General features: G+C 39.5%; 1 protein-coding gene across 1 annotated transcript; it reads left to right on the forward strand.

Moving 5' to 3' along the window:
• The first annotated feature begins 2,098 nt into the window (after nucleotides 1-2,098).
• On the forward strand, nucleotides 2,099-10,901 carry LOC125379247. The gene is made up of 2 exons (XM_048395497.1): nucleotides 2,099-2,344; nucleotides 10,589-10,901. Exons 1-2 carry the CDS (start codon nucleotides 2,116-2,118, stop codon nucleotides 10,792-10,794), a joined length of 435 nt encoding a protein of 144 aa, XP_048251454.1. The 5' UTR covers nucleotides 2,099-2,115; the 3' UTR covers nucleotides 10,795-10,901.
• Nucleotides 10,902-18,262: the final 7,361 nt, after the last annotated feature.

Raw genomic sequence — 18,262 nt, forward strand, 5'->3', positions numbered from 1 at the left:
AAACAAACATATTATCCTCAGAAGGTATGTAAGCCTCAGAGATGAAACTTTGTCTGAAGTAAAACAACTGTTGTGTTTTGAAACAATGCTATACATTAATTCATTCGTTCTTTCAGATTTAGAAATATTACATTAAGATATATGACATTTAGCTACTTCTTTCATATTAGTGAACACCTTTATCCTCAATAGTTATACATGCCATTTGAACAGCAGGGTTGACATTGAAAGTGGTTCATGTGCGCACTTAACAAATCTTTACATATACGTTTGAGGGTTGGTACAAAAGGTTCGAAACCTAACAAACAAAACTGACAATTGTGAAAGTATTTTTAGCTCTTTCCACGAAGGTGTTCTTTCAGTTTAGGAAACAGGTGACACTCATTTGGTGCCAGGTCTGGTGAGTATGGAAGGTGAGGAAGACCTTCGAACCGACATTTTTGCACAGCAGCCTTTGCAAGTCGAGAGGTGTGAGAAGAGGCATTGTCATGAAGTAGTAGAACTCCAGCGATCAGCATTCCTCGCCACTTGTCTTTGACAGTTTCTCTCAGGCGATGACGTAAATCAGCATATTGGGTACTGGTAATCATCTTTTTACTTTCTAAGTAATCAACAAGGATCACACCATTTGCATCCCAGAATACAGTGACCATACCCTTTTTCACAGATCTTGAAGACTTGAATTTCTGTGCTGTCGGAGAAGTGGAGTGGTGCCATTCCATGGATTGACGATATGACTCGGGATCATAGTGGCAGACCCATGTTTCATCACCCATTACTAATCTCTTTTTGAATTTGACGACATCCTCCTCAACTAGCTTTACATTCACTCTGGCAATGCCTTATTTTTGTCCCTTAAGATCAGAATTTAGAAACTTTGGTACCAAACACACAGATAGCTTATTCATCTGTAAATGTTTATGAATACTAATTTCAATGGGTCCATGGCTAAGACCCGTGTCTTTCTTAAGTTCAGCAATGGTAATACGTCTATCTGACAGTTTGAGGTTTTTTTCTATCACCTAGACTGAGTCTTCATTGATGGAAGTTGATGGACGTCCAGACCTGCGGTCATCATCAAGGCTTGTACTTCCAGCCCTAAACATAGCTGCCCAACTTTGACAGTGGAATAGCTAGGGTACTTATCCCCATACACTTGTGACATACTGTCATGAATTTCTTGGGAAGTACTTTTCCCTAAAGTCAAACAACTTGATGACTGCTCGCTTATCGTTCTTTTCCATTTCAGTGTCCATCTGTCCATCACGTTCAACTGTCTGTCACTAATATGCAAATGACCCCAAGAAGCCAAATACATTTGCAAACACTTTCTTATGGCTTAGAACTCTTTAACCAGCCCTCGTACTGCCAATGGGGTCTATCTTCAATCCAATAAAACATAACTACTTAGGATGGTAATAACTGGGTTGTCTGGTCTATTCTCGATTATTGACATATCGACGCCATACAGCGGGAAAACTGTGGAGTGCAGCGTTAAACAACAAAAACTATTTAGGACGCCTTGAGTAAACAAGGGGAAAAACTATTAAATCCATATGTCTTTGAGATTGAGGTTTTTGAAAGGTGTTCTTCAATATACATCACCTCCGCAAAAGCGATGTGAAATGATAGATGAAAAGTTACTTTAATACTTCAACAACATATTACAATATACTTATCGATTTGTTTATTTAATAACGATTCATTCATATGATCATTTGCTTCTTGAAGCCGTCAAAGGATGCTCAGTTAATATTCATTGTATGGCAAACAATGCTGTCACTACCAGGTGACAAGCTGAGCGTACGACACAGCTGTCACGTGGTCATATAAGCTCCGCCCAATCATGAATTTTAGAAAACTGAAGCCCGCTGTAACCTCGTTCCTGAAACACCAATGACAGGCCAGAATATGTGATATTTCACTTGGTGATTCAGAAACCATACCTCTGTGTATACAAAGCATTGGGTTGACAATATTCCTTCTCAGAAGAGAATGATCTGTTACACACGTCCCACTATGATCTTGTTTCAAATGTCTGACATTGTGTTATTAGCATGCACATTGCCATACATTCTAAGTCCGTTACTGTACACTACGGACAGATGTGCTAAAATGACTTTCTACAGGAGGTCTGAGATGGATGATCTGGTGTTTGCCGGGAGTCTGATAGAAGAGATCAACCAGGTGGACAAGAGGGTTGGATGTTTCTCTCAGTGTCAGTGGCGGGTGAGGTGTAACCTGGTCTTGTACAACCCGCTCACTAGGAAGTGTAGATTGTACACTGAAGCCTTTAGCTCGAGCAGTGACGGCACAGTTGATACTGGATGGCAGTACTATGGAGGTGAGTATCATGGAATAATTAGAAAATGAACGAACTACACGATTAAACTCCCGTGTGAATGCATGATGTAAGATGCAAGCATTTCTCAACGGACTTTTCAATCCTTCAGTCCGTTATTCCAAGTTTCAAGTAGTTTATATCAAATATCATGCACTTTATCATGTCATTTCAAGACATATAACGTAAAAGGACAATTTAGTGTCAACTCTCATGGGAAACGTCAGCCTAATATTAATATGGTGTAATTTTATCAGAAAATATTATCCTAGGCTAAGGGGAACGTCGTATCATGTGTCAACAGAGAAGCAGTACGACCTCGTGTTAAGTCAACTGACAAAGCGGCGCCATGCCTTTGATATTCACATCTGCAAATCTCAAAACAAAATATATTTATAATTTCTACCCTTTTCTGCAATATCTAGAAAGTTCTGTTAAAGACAATCATTATCTTGAACACAATCTAGGAGTGATTCGTACATGTCATTTCCCCCAGTATAGGTATCTTAATTAAGTTTAAGCTGACCTAATCCACATGATACTCAGGGGAAACATCTGCCATTATCATTATGATACAAATACAATACAGATGGAGTGATTAGTATGATACTAATATACATGATATGATCGATATCATACTGAGGCGATACACATGGAATGTCATATGATACTGAGACGATACGCATAACAAGATCAATAAGGTACTGAAGCGATACAATTAACATCATCAATTAAAAAATACCACATGACAGCAGTCACAGGATCGATACTGAGGCGACACACATGACATGATCAATATGATACTGAGGCGACACACACGACATAATCAATATGTCACTGAGGCGACACACACGACATGATCAATATGATACTGAGGCGACACACACGACATTATCAATATGCCACTGAGGCGATACACACGACATGATCAATATGATACTGAGGCGACACACATGACATGAGCAATATGACACTGAGGCGACACACACGACACGATCAATATGATACTGAGGTTACACACATTACATGATCAATATGACACTGAGGCGACACATATGACATAATCAATATGACATTGAGGCGACACACACTACATGATCAATATGACACTGAGGCGACACACATGACGTCACACGATCAATTTGATACTAAGGCGACACACGTGACATGATCAATATGACACTGAGGCGATACACACGACATGATCAATATGATACTGAGGCGACACACATGACGTGATCAATATGATATTGTGGCGACACACATGACATGATCAATATGACACTGAGGCGACACACATGACATAATCAATATGACACTTAAGCGACACACATGACACAATCAATATGATACTGAGGCGACACACATGACATAATCAATATGATACTGAGGCGACACACATGACGTCACACGATCAATATGATACTAAGGCGACACACGTGACACGATCAATATGACACTGAGGCCATACACACGACATGATCAATATGATACTGAGGCGACACACATGACATGATCAATATGATACTGAGGCGACACACATTACATAATCAATATGCCACTGAGGCGATACACACGACTTGATCACAATGATACTGAGGCGACACACACGACATGATCAATATGACACTGAGGCGACACACACGACATGATCAATATGACACTGAAGCGACACACATGACATAATCAATATGATACTGAGGCGACACACATGACATGATCAATATGACTTTGAGGCGACACACATGACATAATCAATATGACACTGAAGCGACACACATGACACAATCAATATGATACTGAGGCGACACACATGACATAATCTATATGATACTGAGGCGACACACATGACATGATCAATATGACACTGAGGCGACACACACGACATGATCAATATGACACTGAGGCGACACACATGACATAATCAATATGACACTGAAGCGACACACATGACACAATCAATATGATACTGAGGCGACACACATGACATAATCAATATGATACTGAAGCGACATACATGACATGATCAATATGACACTGAGGCGACACACGTGACATGATCAATATGACACTGAGGCGACACACATGACATAATCAATATGACACTGAAGCGACACACATGACACAGTCAATATGATACTGAGGCGACACACATGACATAATCTATATGATACTGAGGTGACACACACGACATGATCAATATGACACTGAGGCGACACACACGACATGATCAATATGACACTGAGGCGACACACATGACATGATCAATATGATACTGAGGCGATAAACATGACATGATCAATATGACACTGAGGCGACACACACGACATGATTACTATGATACTGAAGGGACACAAATGACATGTTTAGTATGACACTGAGGCGACACACGTGACGCAATCAATATGATACTGAGGCGACAATTATATCGTAATCAATATGATACTGAGGCGACACACATGACATAATCAATATGATACTGAGGCGACACACGTGACGCGATCAATATGATACTGAAGCGACACACGTGACACGATCAATATGACACTGAGGCGGCACACATGACATAATCAATATGACACTGAGGCGACACACACGACATAATCAATATGTCACTGAGGCGACACACACGACATGATCAATATGATACTGAGGCGACACACACGACATTATCAATATGCCACTGAGGCGATACAAACGACATGATCAATATGATACTGAGGCGACACACATGACATGAGCAATATGACACTGAGGCGACACACACGACACGATCAATATGATACTGAGGTTACACACATTACATGATCAATATGACACTGATGCGACACATATGACATAATCAATATGACATTGAGGCGACACACACTACATGATCAATATGACACTGAGGCGACACACATGACACAATCAATATGATACTGAGGCGACACACATGACATAATCAATATGACACTGAGGCCACACACGTGAAATAATCAATATGATACTGAGGCGACACACATGACACAATCAATATGACACTGATGCGACACACATGACACAATCAATATGACACTGATGCGACACACATGACACAATCAATATGACACTGAGGCGACACACATGACATGATCAATATGACACTGAGGCGAAAAGCATGACACAATCAATATGATACTGAGGCGACACACATGACATAATCAATATAACACTGAGGCGACGCACATGACACAAACAATATGATACTGAGGCGACACACGTGACGCGATCAAAATGATACTGAGGCGACACACATGACGTGAACATTATGATACTCAGACGACACACATGACATGAATAATATGATACTGAGGTGACGCACATGAAATAATCAATATGACACGAAGGCGATACGGATGACATGATCAAGATGATACTGACGCGACTCACAATACGATGCTGTAGCAATACACATGACATGATCAATATAACATAAATACCATGCTGTAGCGATACACATGTCATGATCAATATAACATAAATACCATGCTGTAGCGATACACATGACATGATCTATATAACATAAATACCATGCTGTAGCGATACACATGACATGATCAATATAACATAAATACCATGCTGTAGCGATACACATGTCATGATTAATATAACATAAATACCATGCTGTAGCGATGCACATGACTTCATCAATATAACATAAATACCATGCTGTAGCGATACACATGTCATGATTAATATGACACAAAGACGATGCTGTAGCGATGCACATGACATGATCAATATGACACAAATAGGATGTTGTAGCGATGCACATGACATGATCAATAGGACACAAATACCATGCTGTAGCGATACACATGACATGATCAATATGACACAAATCCGATGCTGTAGCGATGCACATGACATGATCAATATGACACAAATCCGATGCTGTAGCGATGCACATGACATGATCAATATGACACAAATCCGATGCTGTAGCGATGCACATGACATGATCAATATGACACAAATCCGATGCTGTAGCGATGCACATGACATGATCAATATGACACAAATCCGATGCTGTAGCGACACACATGACTTGATCAATATGACACAAATACGATGCTGTAGCGATGCACATGACATGATCAATATGACACAAATCCGATGCTGTAGCGTTACACATGACATGATGAATGTGACACAAATCCGATGCTGTAGCGATACACAATGCATGATTAATATGACACCAATAACATGATGTAGCGATACAATTGACATGATCAATATAACATAAATACCATGCTGTAGCGATACACATGACATGATCAATATAACATAAATACCATGCTGTAGCAACAAATGACATGACCAATATAACATAAATACCATGCTGTAGCGATAAACATGACATGATCAATATGACACAAATACGATGCTGGAGCGACACACATGACTTCATCAATATAACATAAATACCATGCTGTAGCGATACACATGACTTCATCAATATAACATAAATACCATGCTGTAGCGATACACATGACATGATCAATATAACATAAATACCATGCTGTAGCGATACACATGTCATGATTAATATAACATAAATACCATGCTGTAGAGATGCACATGACTTCATCAATATAACATAAATACCATGCTGTAGCGATGCACATGACTTCATCAATATAACATAAATACCATGCTGTAGCGATGCACATGACTTCATCAATATAACATAAATACCATGCTGTAGCGATACACATGTCATGATTAATATGACACAAAGACGATGCTGTAGCGATGCACATGACATGATCAATATGACACAAATAGGATGTTGTAGCGATGCACATGACATGATCAATATGACACAAATACGATGCTGTAGCGATGCACATGACATGATCAATATGACACAAATCCGATGCTGTAGCGATGCACATGACATGATCAATATGACACAAATCCGATGCTGTAGCGACACACATGACTTGATCAATATGACACAAATACGATGCTGTAGCGATGCACATGACATGATCAATATGACACAAATCCGATGCTGTAGCGTTACACATGACATGATGAATGTGACACAAATCCGATGCTGTAGCGATACACAATGCATGATTAATATGACACCAATAACATGATGTAGCGATACAATTGACATGATCAATATAACATAAATACCATGCTGTAGCGATACACATGACATGATCAATATAACATAAATACCATGCTGTAGCGATACAAATGACATGACCAATATAACATAAATACCATGCTGTAGCGATAAACATGACATGATCAATATGACACAAATACGATGCTGGAGCGACACACATGACATGATCAATATGACACAAATACGATGCTGTAGCGTTCAACACAAATACGATATTGTAGCGATATATCTGACATCATCAATATGACACAAATACGATGCTGTTCCGCTACAGATGACATGATCCATATGACACTAATACGATGCTGTAGCGTTACAATTGACATTGTCAATATGACATAAATAAGATGCTGTATCGATACACAATGCATGGTTAATATGACACTAATAACATGATATAGCGATACAATTGACATCATCAATAGTACACAAAAAGGATGCTGTGGCGATACACATGACATGACCAATATGACGCAAATACGATGTTGTAGAGATACAAATGACATGACCAATATGACACAAATACGATGTTGTAGTGATACACATGACATGATCAATATGACACAAATACGATGCTGTGGTGATATACATGCCATGATTAATATGACACATATGCGATGTTGTAGTGATATACATGACATGATCAATATGACTCAAATAAATTGCTGTAGCGATACACATGACTTGATCAATATGACATAAATACGATGTTGTAGCGATATACAAGCCATGATTAATATGACACAAATCCGATGTTGTAGCGATACAAATGACTTGATCAATATGACACAAATAATAAGCTCTAGTTATACACATGACATGATCAATATGACACAAATAATAAGCTCTAGCTATGCACATGACATGATCAATATGACACAAATATGACTTTGTAGCGATAAACATGGCATGATCAATATGACATAAATACGATTTTGTAGCGAGACACATGACATGATCAATATGACACAAAAACGATGCTGTAGCGATACACATGACATGATGAATATGACACAGATAGGACTTTGTGGCGATACACATAACATGATCAATATGACACAATTACGATGCTGTAGCGCTAGAGATGACATAATCAATATGAGATAAATACCATGCTGTAGCGACACGTATGACTTGATCAATATGGCAAAAATTGATACTGTGGCGATACACATCACATGATCAATATGACATAATTACGATGTTGTAGCGATACACATGACATGACAAAAATACGATGCTGTAGCGATACAGATGACATTATCAATATAACACAAATACGATGCTGTAGAGGTACAAATGACATTGTCAATATGACATAAATACCATCCTGTATCGATACACATGTCTTGATCAACATAACAGAGAAACGATGCTGCAGCGATACAAATGACATGATCAATATGACACAAATACGATGTTGTAGCGATACACATGACATGATCAATATGACGCAAATACGATGTTGTAGCGATACACATGACATGATCAATATGACACAATTACGATGCTGTAGCGCTAGAGATGACATAATCAATATGAGATAAATACCATGCTGTAGCGACACGTATGACTTGATCAATATGGCAAAAATTGATACTGTGGCGATACACATCACATGATCAATATGACATAATTACGATGTTGTAGCGATACACATGACATGACAAAAATACGATGCTGTAGCGATACAGATGACATTATCAATATAACACAAATACGATGCTGTAGAGGTACAAATGACATTGTCAATATGACATAAATACCATCCTGTATCGATACACATGTCTTGATCAACATAACAGAGAAACGATGCTGCAGCGATACAAATGACATGATCAATATGACACAAATACGATGTTGTAGCGATACACATGACATGATCAATATGACACAAATACGATGTTGTAGCGATGCACATGACATGATCAATATGACACAAATACCATGCTGTAGCGATACACATGACATGATCAATATGACACAAATAAGATGCTGTAGCGCTACATATGACATGTTCAATATGTCACAAATAAGGCGCTTTAGCGATACAAATGACATTGTCAAGATGACATAAATACCATGCTGTATCGATACACATGACTTGATCAACATGTCACAGATACGATGTTGTATCGATACACATGACATGTTCAGTATGATACAAATACGATGCTGTGGCGATATACATGCCATGATTAATATGACACAAATACGATGTTGTAGCGATATACATGACATGATCAATATGACATAAAAAGGATGCTCCTTCGAATACACATGACATGATGAATATCACAAATACGATGCTGTGGTGATATACAAGCCATGATTAATATGACACAAATACGATGTTGTAGTGATACACATGACATGATCAATATGACACAAATAATAAGCTCTAGCTATACACATGACATGATCAATATGACACAAATATGACTTTGTAGCGATAAGCATGGCATGATCAATATGACATAAATACGATTTTGTAGCGAGACACATGACATGATCAATATGACACAAAAACGATGCTGTAGCGCTACACATGACATGATCAATATGACACAAATACGATGTTTTAGCGCTACAGATGACATGTTCAATAAGTCACAAATAAGACTCTGTAGCGATACACATGACTTGACCAATATGCCAAAAATACGATGCTGTTGCGATATATGTCCAATGTTCACTTTGATGCTCAGAAATACATGCTGTTTTACTATTGTACACGAAGGATATATTCGTTTCTTTTCAATGTTGGTAAGGTCAGTGATCTCATCGTTTTGCCTGGCTTGTAGTCCAAGAAGTAATTCTGTGACTGAAGAGCTTTTTTCTCAAACTATGTGTGACGTCATTGAATATGACGTCATTAGATATGTTAATATGTGTTTAAGATAGTGAAGTCAAAAGACATTTTCACCTTAGAACTAACTGCAGAAGGCATGAGTAATGTAGTGTGACGGTATTTGCATGTATTTGTCCATTTCCTTGGTTGCGTCAAACACAAAATCTAAGTTCAGGAAACCCTGATGCGTGAGTTCGTGATGTAAATATATCAATTCCTACTTCGTCCCCAGTTTCCTGTGCCAACTATAAACTTGAAAATGCACGTGTAGATGTTGACGTCATCAATGCTGACCCTAAAGATGTCTGCAACACCAACATCATTGCCTCCGACGACAACACATCTTCCTGTTATACCGGTGCATCATGGGAAGTGGTGCCAGTCAAGTGTGTGTCGTGTTATATAGGCACGGCACGACCGTCCATGGTGGGTTCATAATGATGACTGGTTTGTCTTTATTGTCGACAATGATAAACAAAACAAGGTTGAACTCCATTTAAATATGTATTCCTTGATCCCAAATCGATCAATGTTGTCTATATAAGATTTGTGTGTTTGTTTGTTTGTTTGTTTGTTTATTTATTTATTTGTTTTTTTGTTTGTTTGTTTGTTGTTTTACGTCACACTCAGCAATATTCCAGCTATATGACTGTTGTCTGTAAATAATCGAGTCTGGACCAGACAATCCAGTGATTGGCATCATGAGCATCGATCCCCGCAATTGGGATACGATGACATGCATCAACCAAGTCAGCGAGCCTAACCACCCGATCCCATTAGTCGCCTTTTACGACAAGCAGAGTCGCCTTTTTACGGCAATCGTGGGTTGCTGAAGACCTATTCTACCCCGGATCTTCACGGTCCGTCAATATGATATGTGTAGCTGTATCATGTCTGAGTTTGTGATATGTCTAGCTGTATCATGTCGGAGTTTGTGATATGTGTAGCTGTATCATGTCGGAGTTAATGATATGTCTAGCTGTATCATGTCGGAGTTTGTGATATGTCCAGCTGTATCATGTCGGAGTTTGTGATATGTGTAGCTGTATCATGTCGGAGTTAATGATATGTCTAGCTGTATCATGTCGGAGTTTGTGATATGTCTAGCTGTATCATGTTGGAGTTTGTGATATGTGTAGCTGTATCATGTCTGAGCTTGTGATATGTCTAGCTGTATCATGTCTGTGTTTGTGATATATCTAGCTGTATCATGACGGAGTTTGTGATATGTCTGGCTGTATCATTTCGGTATTTGTGATATGTCTAGCTGTATCATGACGGAGATTGTGATATTTCTAGCTGGATCATGTCGGGGTTTGTCAAATTTAGAGCTATTTGTACGAGTTTCATTTGACAAACAAATGATCAGCTCATGTTAAGGTAGATGTGATTGATTCCAGGCAGGACACCAGGTCCAGCACCCCGTGTCTGAAGTCAGAGTACAAACCAGATCGGGTGTCCGCGGCTCCCTGGTTGATAACATGACACCATATCCCAATTCTGTTTATCGATTCTCATGATGGCGATCACTGTAATGTCTGGCCATGACTCAATGTTTGATAAACCACGTGACATCCATTCTTCATAACAGGTTCCATCCAAGTACTATACAGAAGAACTGACCTTTGACCTTGCTGCCGGGATGAAGCTGAGATTGGACGTGTCGGGAAACACGGCTGAATTGTAAACAAAAAAACACATTGACGTATTTATTTTTTACATACCCACAGCAGACGTGTTAGTTAATGGTAAGAAATACACACATTCACGTATCAAAGCAGAAATAGGTAGCACTACGTCACATAACATAAACAAAATGATTAACCTTACTATCTTAAGAATAATCAAACCCTTCCATTACACTTTTGAACATGCTTACAATTCCACAAAGTTGCATAGCTATCACACATGCCTGATTGTACATTAGCAGTGTATCTGCATACTATCTACGTATGTATCTTGATCTTTGCAGCAATCACGTCTGGTTTGAAGATTCAGGCATGAACCTTGTGTACCTTTTGTCTCTGAGATGGCTTTATTCCCCAACTCAAGCTGTCTTCAACACAAAGAAGGGAGGAACCTAAGAAAGAGAGGACGTAGTTTATGGTGTTTCAGTCAACGACATTAGCAACTACACCATTGAAGTCCACATCAGTGAGTCTGCCTTCATGGTGAGTTGATTATCAATTATTATATGGCTTTCCTTACCAACTGCCATCATGGTGAGTTGATTGTCAATTAATACATGGCTTTCCTTACCAACTGCCATCATGGTGAGTTGATTGTCAATTAATACATGGCTTTCCTTACCAACTGCCATCATGGTGAGTTGATTGTCAATTAATACATGGCTTTCCTTACCAACTGCCTTCATGGTGAGTTGATTGTCAGTTACTACATGGCTTTCCTAACCAACTGCCTTCATGGTGAGTTGACTGTCAGTTACTACATGGCTTTCCTTACCAACTGCCTTCATGGTGAGTTGATTGTCAATTACTATATGGCTTTCCTTACCAACTACCTTCATGGTGAGTTGATTGTCAATGACTACATGGCTTTCCTTACCAACTACCTTCATTGTGAGTTGATTGTCAGTTACTATATGGCTTTCCTTACCAACTGCCTTCATGGTGACTTGATTGTCAATTACTATATGGCTTTCCTTACCAACTGCCTTCATGGTGAGTTGATTGTCAATTAATACATGGCTTTCCTTACCAACTGCCTTCATGTTGAGTTGATTGTCAGTTACTACATCGCTTTCCTACACAACTGCCTTCATGGTGAGTTGATTCTCAGTTACTAAATGGCTTTCCTTACCAACTGCCTTCATGGTGAGTTGATTGTCAATTACTACATGGCTTTCCTTACCACCTGCCTTCATGGTGAGTTGATTGTCAGTTACTAAATGGCTTTCCTTACCAACTGCCTTCATGGTGAGTTGATTGTCAATTACTACATGACTTTCCTTACCAGCTGCCTACATGGTGAGTTGATTATCAATTACTACATGGCTTTCCTTACCACCAGCCTTCATGGTTAGTTGATTGTCAGTTACTACATGGCTTTCCTTACCAACTGCCTTCATGGTGAGTTGATTATCAATTATTTTATGGCTTTCCTTACAAAATGCCTTCATGGTGAGTTGATTGTCAATGACTACATGGCTTTCCTTACCAACTACCTTCAGTGTGAGTTGATTGTCAGTTACTATATGGCTTTCCTTACCAACTGCCTTCATGGTGAGTTGATTGTCAATTACTATATGGCTTTCCTTACCAACTCCCTTCATGGTGAGTTGATTGTCAATTAATACATGGCTTTCCTTACCAACTGCCTTCATGTTGAGTTGATTATCAGTTACTACATGGCTTTCCTACACAACTGCCTTCATGGTGAGTTGATTGTCAGTTACTAAATGGCTTTCCTTACCAACTGCCTTCATGGTGAGTTGATTGTCAATTACTACATGGCTTTCCTTACCACCTGCCTTCATGGTGAGTTGATTGTCAGTTACTAAATGGCTTTCCTTACCAACTGCCTTCATGGTGAGTTGATTGTCAATTACTACATGACTTTCCTTACCAGCTGCCTACATGGTTAGTTGATTGTCAATTACTACATGGCTTTCCTTACCACCTGACTTCATGGTTAGTTGATTGTCAGTTACTACATGGCTTTCCTTACCAACTGCCTTCATGGTGAGTTGATTATCAATTATTTTATGGCTTTCCTTACAAAATGCCTTCATGGTGAGTTGATTGTCAATTACTTTATGGCTTTCCTTACCAACTGCCTTCATGGTGAGTTGATTGTCAATGACTACATGGCTTTCCTTACCAACTGCCTTCATGGTGAGTTCATTATCAATTATTATATGGCTTTCCTTACCAACTGCCTACACGGTGAGTTGATTGTCAGTTCCTACATGGCTTTCCTTACCAGCTGCCTATACGGTGAGTTGATTGTCAATTACTATATGGCTTACCTTAGCAACTGCCTTCATGGTGAGTTGATTGTCAGTTACTACATGGCTTTCCTTACCAGCTGCCTACACGGTGAGTTGATTTTCAGTTACTACATGGCTTTCCTTACCAACTGCCTTCATGGTGAGTTAATTGTCAGTTACTACATGGCTTTCCTTACCAACTGCCTTCATGGTAAGTTGATTGTTGATTACTTTATGGCTTACCTTACCAACTGCCTTCATGGTGAGTTGATTATCAATGACTACATGTCTTTCCTTACCAACTGCCTTCATGGTGAGTTGATTGTCAGTTACTACATGGCTTTCCTAACCAACTGCCTTCATGGTGAGTTGATTGTCAGTTACTAAATGGCTTTCCTTACCAACTGCCTTCATGGTGAGTTGATTGTCAATTACTACCTGGCTTTCCTTACCACCTGCCTTCATGGTTAGTTGATTGTCAGTTACTAAATGGCTATCCTTACCAACTGCCTTCATGGTGAGTTGATTGTCAATTACTACATGGCTTCCCTTACCAGCTGCCTACATGGTGAGTTGATTGTCAATTACTTCATAGCTTTCCTTACCACCTGCCTTCATGGTTAGTTGATTGTCAGTTACTACATGGCTTTCCTTACCAACTGCCTTCATGGTGAGTTGATTGTCAATTACTACATGGCTTTCCTTACCAACTGCCTTCATGTTGAGTTGATTGTCAATTAATACATGGCTTTCCTTACCACCTGCCTTCATGGTTAGTTGATTGTCAGTTACTAAATGGCTTTCCTTACCAACTACCTTCATGGTGAGTTGATTGTCAATTACTACATGACTTTCCTTACCAGCTGCCTACATGGTGAGTTGATTGTCAATTACTACATGGCTTTCCTTACCACCTGCCTTCATGGTTAGTTGATTGTCAGTTACTACATGGCTTTCCTTACCAACTGCCTTCATGGTGAGTTGATTATCAATTATTTTATGGCTTTCCTTACCAACTGCCTTCATGGTGAGTTGATTGTCAATTACTTTATGGCTTTCCTTACCAACTGCCTTCATGGTGAGTTGATTGTCAATGACTACATGGCTTTCCTTACCAACTGCCTTCATGGTGAGTTCATTATCAATTATTATATGGCTTTCCTTACCAACTGCCTACACGGTGAGTTGATTGTCAGTTCCTACATGGCTTTCCTTACCAGCTGCCTATACGGTGAGTTGATTGTCAATTACTATATGGCTTACCTTACCAACTGCCTTCATGGTGAGTTGATTGTCAGTTACTACATGGCTTTCCTTACCAGCTGCCTACACGGTGAGTTGATTTTCAGTTACTACATGGCTTTCCTTACCAACTGCCTTCATGGTGAGTTAATTGTCAGTTACTACATGGCTTTCCTTACCAACTGCCTTCATGTTGATTTGATTGTTGATTACTTTATGGCTTACCTTACCAACTGCCTTCATGGTGAGTTGATTATCAATGACTACATGGCTTTCCTTACCAACTGCCTTCATGGTGAGTTGATTGTCAGTTACTACATGGCTTTCCTAACCAACTGCCTTCATGGTGAGTTGATTGTCAGTTACTAAATGGCTTTCCTTACCAACTGCCTTCATGGTGAGTTGATTGTCAATTAGTACATGGCTTTCCTTACCACCTGCCTTCATGGTTAGTTGATTGTCAGTTACTAAATGGCTATCCTTACCAACTGCCTTCATGGTGAGTTGATTGTCAATTACTACATGGCTTCCCTTACCAGCTGCCTACATGGTGAGTTGATTGTCAATTACTTCATGGCTTTCCTTACCACCTGCCTTCATGGTTAGTTGATTGTCAGTTACTACATGGCTTTCCTTACCAACTGCCTTCATGGTGAGTTGATTGTCAATTACTACATGGCTTTCCTTACCAACTGCCTTCATGGTAAGTTGATTGTCAATTACTACATGGCTTTCCTTACCAACTGCCTTCATGGTGAGTTGATTTTCAATTACTACATGGCTTTCCTTACCACCTGCCTTCACGGTTATTTGATTGTCAGTTACTACATGGCTTTCCTTACCAACTGCCTTCATGGTGAGTTGATTGTCAATTACTACATGGCTTTCCTTACCAGCAGCCTACATGGTGAGTTGATTGTCAATTACTTCATGGCTTTCCTTACCACCTGCCTTCATGGTTAGTTGATTGTCAGTTACTACATGGCTTTCCTTACCAACTGCCTTCATGGTGAGTTTATTATCAATTATTATATGGCTTTCCTTACCAACTGCCTTCATGGTGAGTTGATTGTCAATTACTATCTGGCCTTCCTTACCAACTGCCATCATGGTGAGTTGATTGTCAATGAATACATGGCTTTCCTTACCAACTGCCTTCATAGTGAGTTCATTATCAATTATTATATGGCTTTCCTTACCAACTGCCTACATGGTGAGTTGATTGTCAGTTCCTACATGGCTTTCCTTACCAGCTGCCTACACGGTGAGTTGATTGTCAATTACTTCATGGCTTACCTTACCAACTGCCTTCATGGTGAGTTGATTGTCAGTTACTACACGGCTTTCCTTACCAACTTCCTACATGGTGAGTTGATTATCAATTACCATATGGCTTTCCTTACCAACTGCCTTCATGGTGAGTTAATTGTCAGTTACTACATGGCTTTCCTTACCAACTGCCTTCATGGTGAGTTGATTGTCAGTTACTACATGTCTTTCCTTACCAACTGCCTACATTGTGAGTTTATTGTTGATTACTTTATGGCTTACCTTACCAACTGCCTTCATGGTGAGTTGATTATCAATGACTACATGGCTTTCCTTACCAACTGCCTTCATGGTGAGTTGATTGTCAGTTACTACATGGCTTTCCTAACCAACTGCCTTCATGGTGAGTTGATTGTCAGTTACTAAATGGCTTTCCTTACCACCTGCCTTCATGTTGAGTTGATTGTTGATTACTTTATGGCTTTCCTTACCAACTGCCTTCATGGTGAGTTGACTGTCAATTACTACATGGCTTTCCTTACCACCTGCCTTCATGGTTAGTTGATTGTCAGTTACTAAATAGCTTTCTTTACCAATTGCCTTCATGGTGAGTTGATTGTCAATTACTACATGGCTTCCCTTACCAGCTGCCTACATGGTGAGTTGATTGTCAATTACTTCATGGCTTTCCTTACCACCTGCCTTCATGGTTAGTTGATTGTCAATTACTACATGGCTTTCCTTACCAACTGCCTTCATGGTGAGTTGATTATCAATTACTATATGGCTTTCCTTACCAACTGCCTTCATGGTGAGTTAATTGTCAGTTACTACATGGCTTTCCTTACCAACTGCGTTCATGGTGAGTTGATTGTCAGTTACTACATGTCTTTCCTTACCAACTGCCTTCATGGTGAGTTGATTGTCAATTACTACATGGCTTTCCTTACCACCTGCCTTCATGGTTAGTTGATTGTCAGTTACTACATGGCTTTCCTTTCCAACTGCCTTCATGGTGAGTTGATTGTCAATTACTACATGGCCTACCTTACCAACTGCCTTCATGGTGAGTTGATTATCAATGACTACATGGCTTTCCTTACCAACTGCCTTCATGGTGAGTTGATTGTCAGTTACTACATGGCTTTCCTAATCAACTGCCTTCATGGTGAGTTGATTGTCAGTTACTAAATGGCTTTCCTTACCAACTGCCTTCATGGTGAGTTGATTGTCAATTACTACATGGCTTTCCTTACCACCTGCCTTCATGGTTAGTTGACTGTCAGTTACTAAATGGCTTTCCTTACCAACTGCCTTCATGGTGAGTTGATTGTCAATTACTACATGGCTTCCCTTACCAGCTGCCTACATGGTGAGTTGATTGTCAATTACTATATGGCTTTCCTTACCAGCTGCCTTCATGGTTAGTTGATTGTCAGTTACTAC

This window comes from Haliotis rufescens, unplaced genomic scaffold (assembly GCF_023055435.1).
Source record: "Haliotis rufescens isolate VD_foot unplaced genomic scaffold, xgHalRufe1.0.p SCAF_14, whole genome shotgun sequence".
NCBI lineage: Eukaryota > Metazoa > Mollusca > Gastropoda > Lepetellida > Haliotidae > Haliotis > Haliotis rufescens.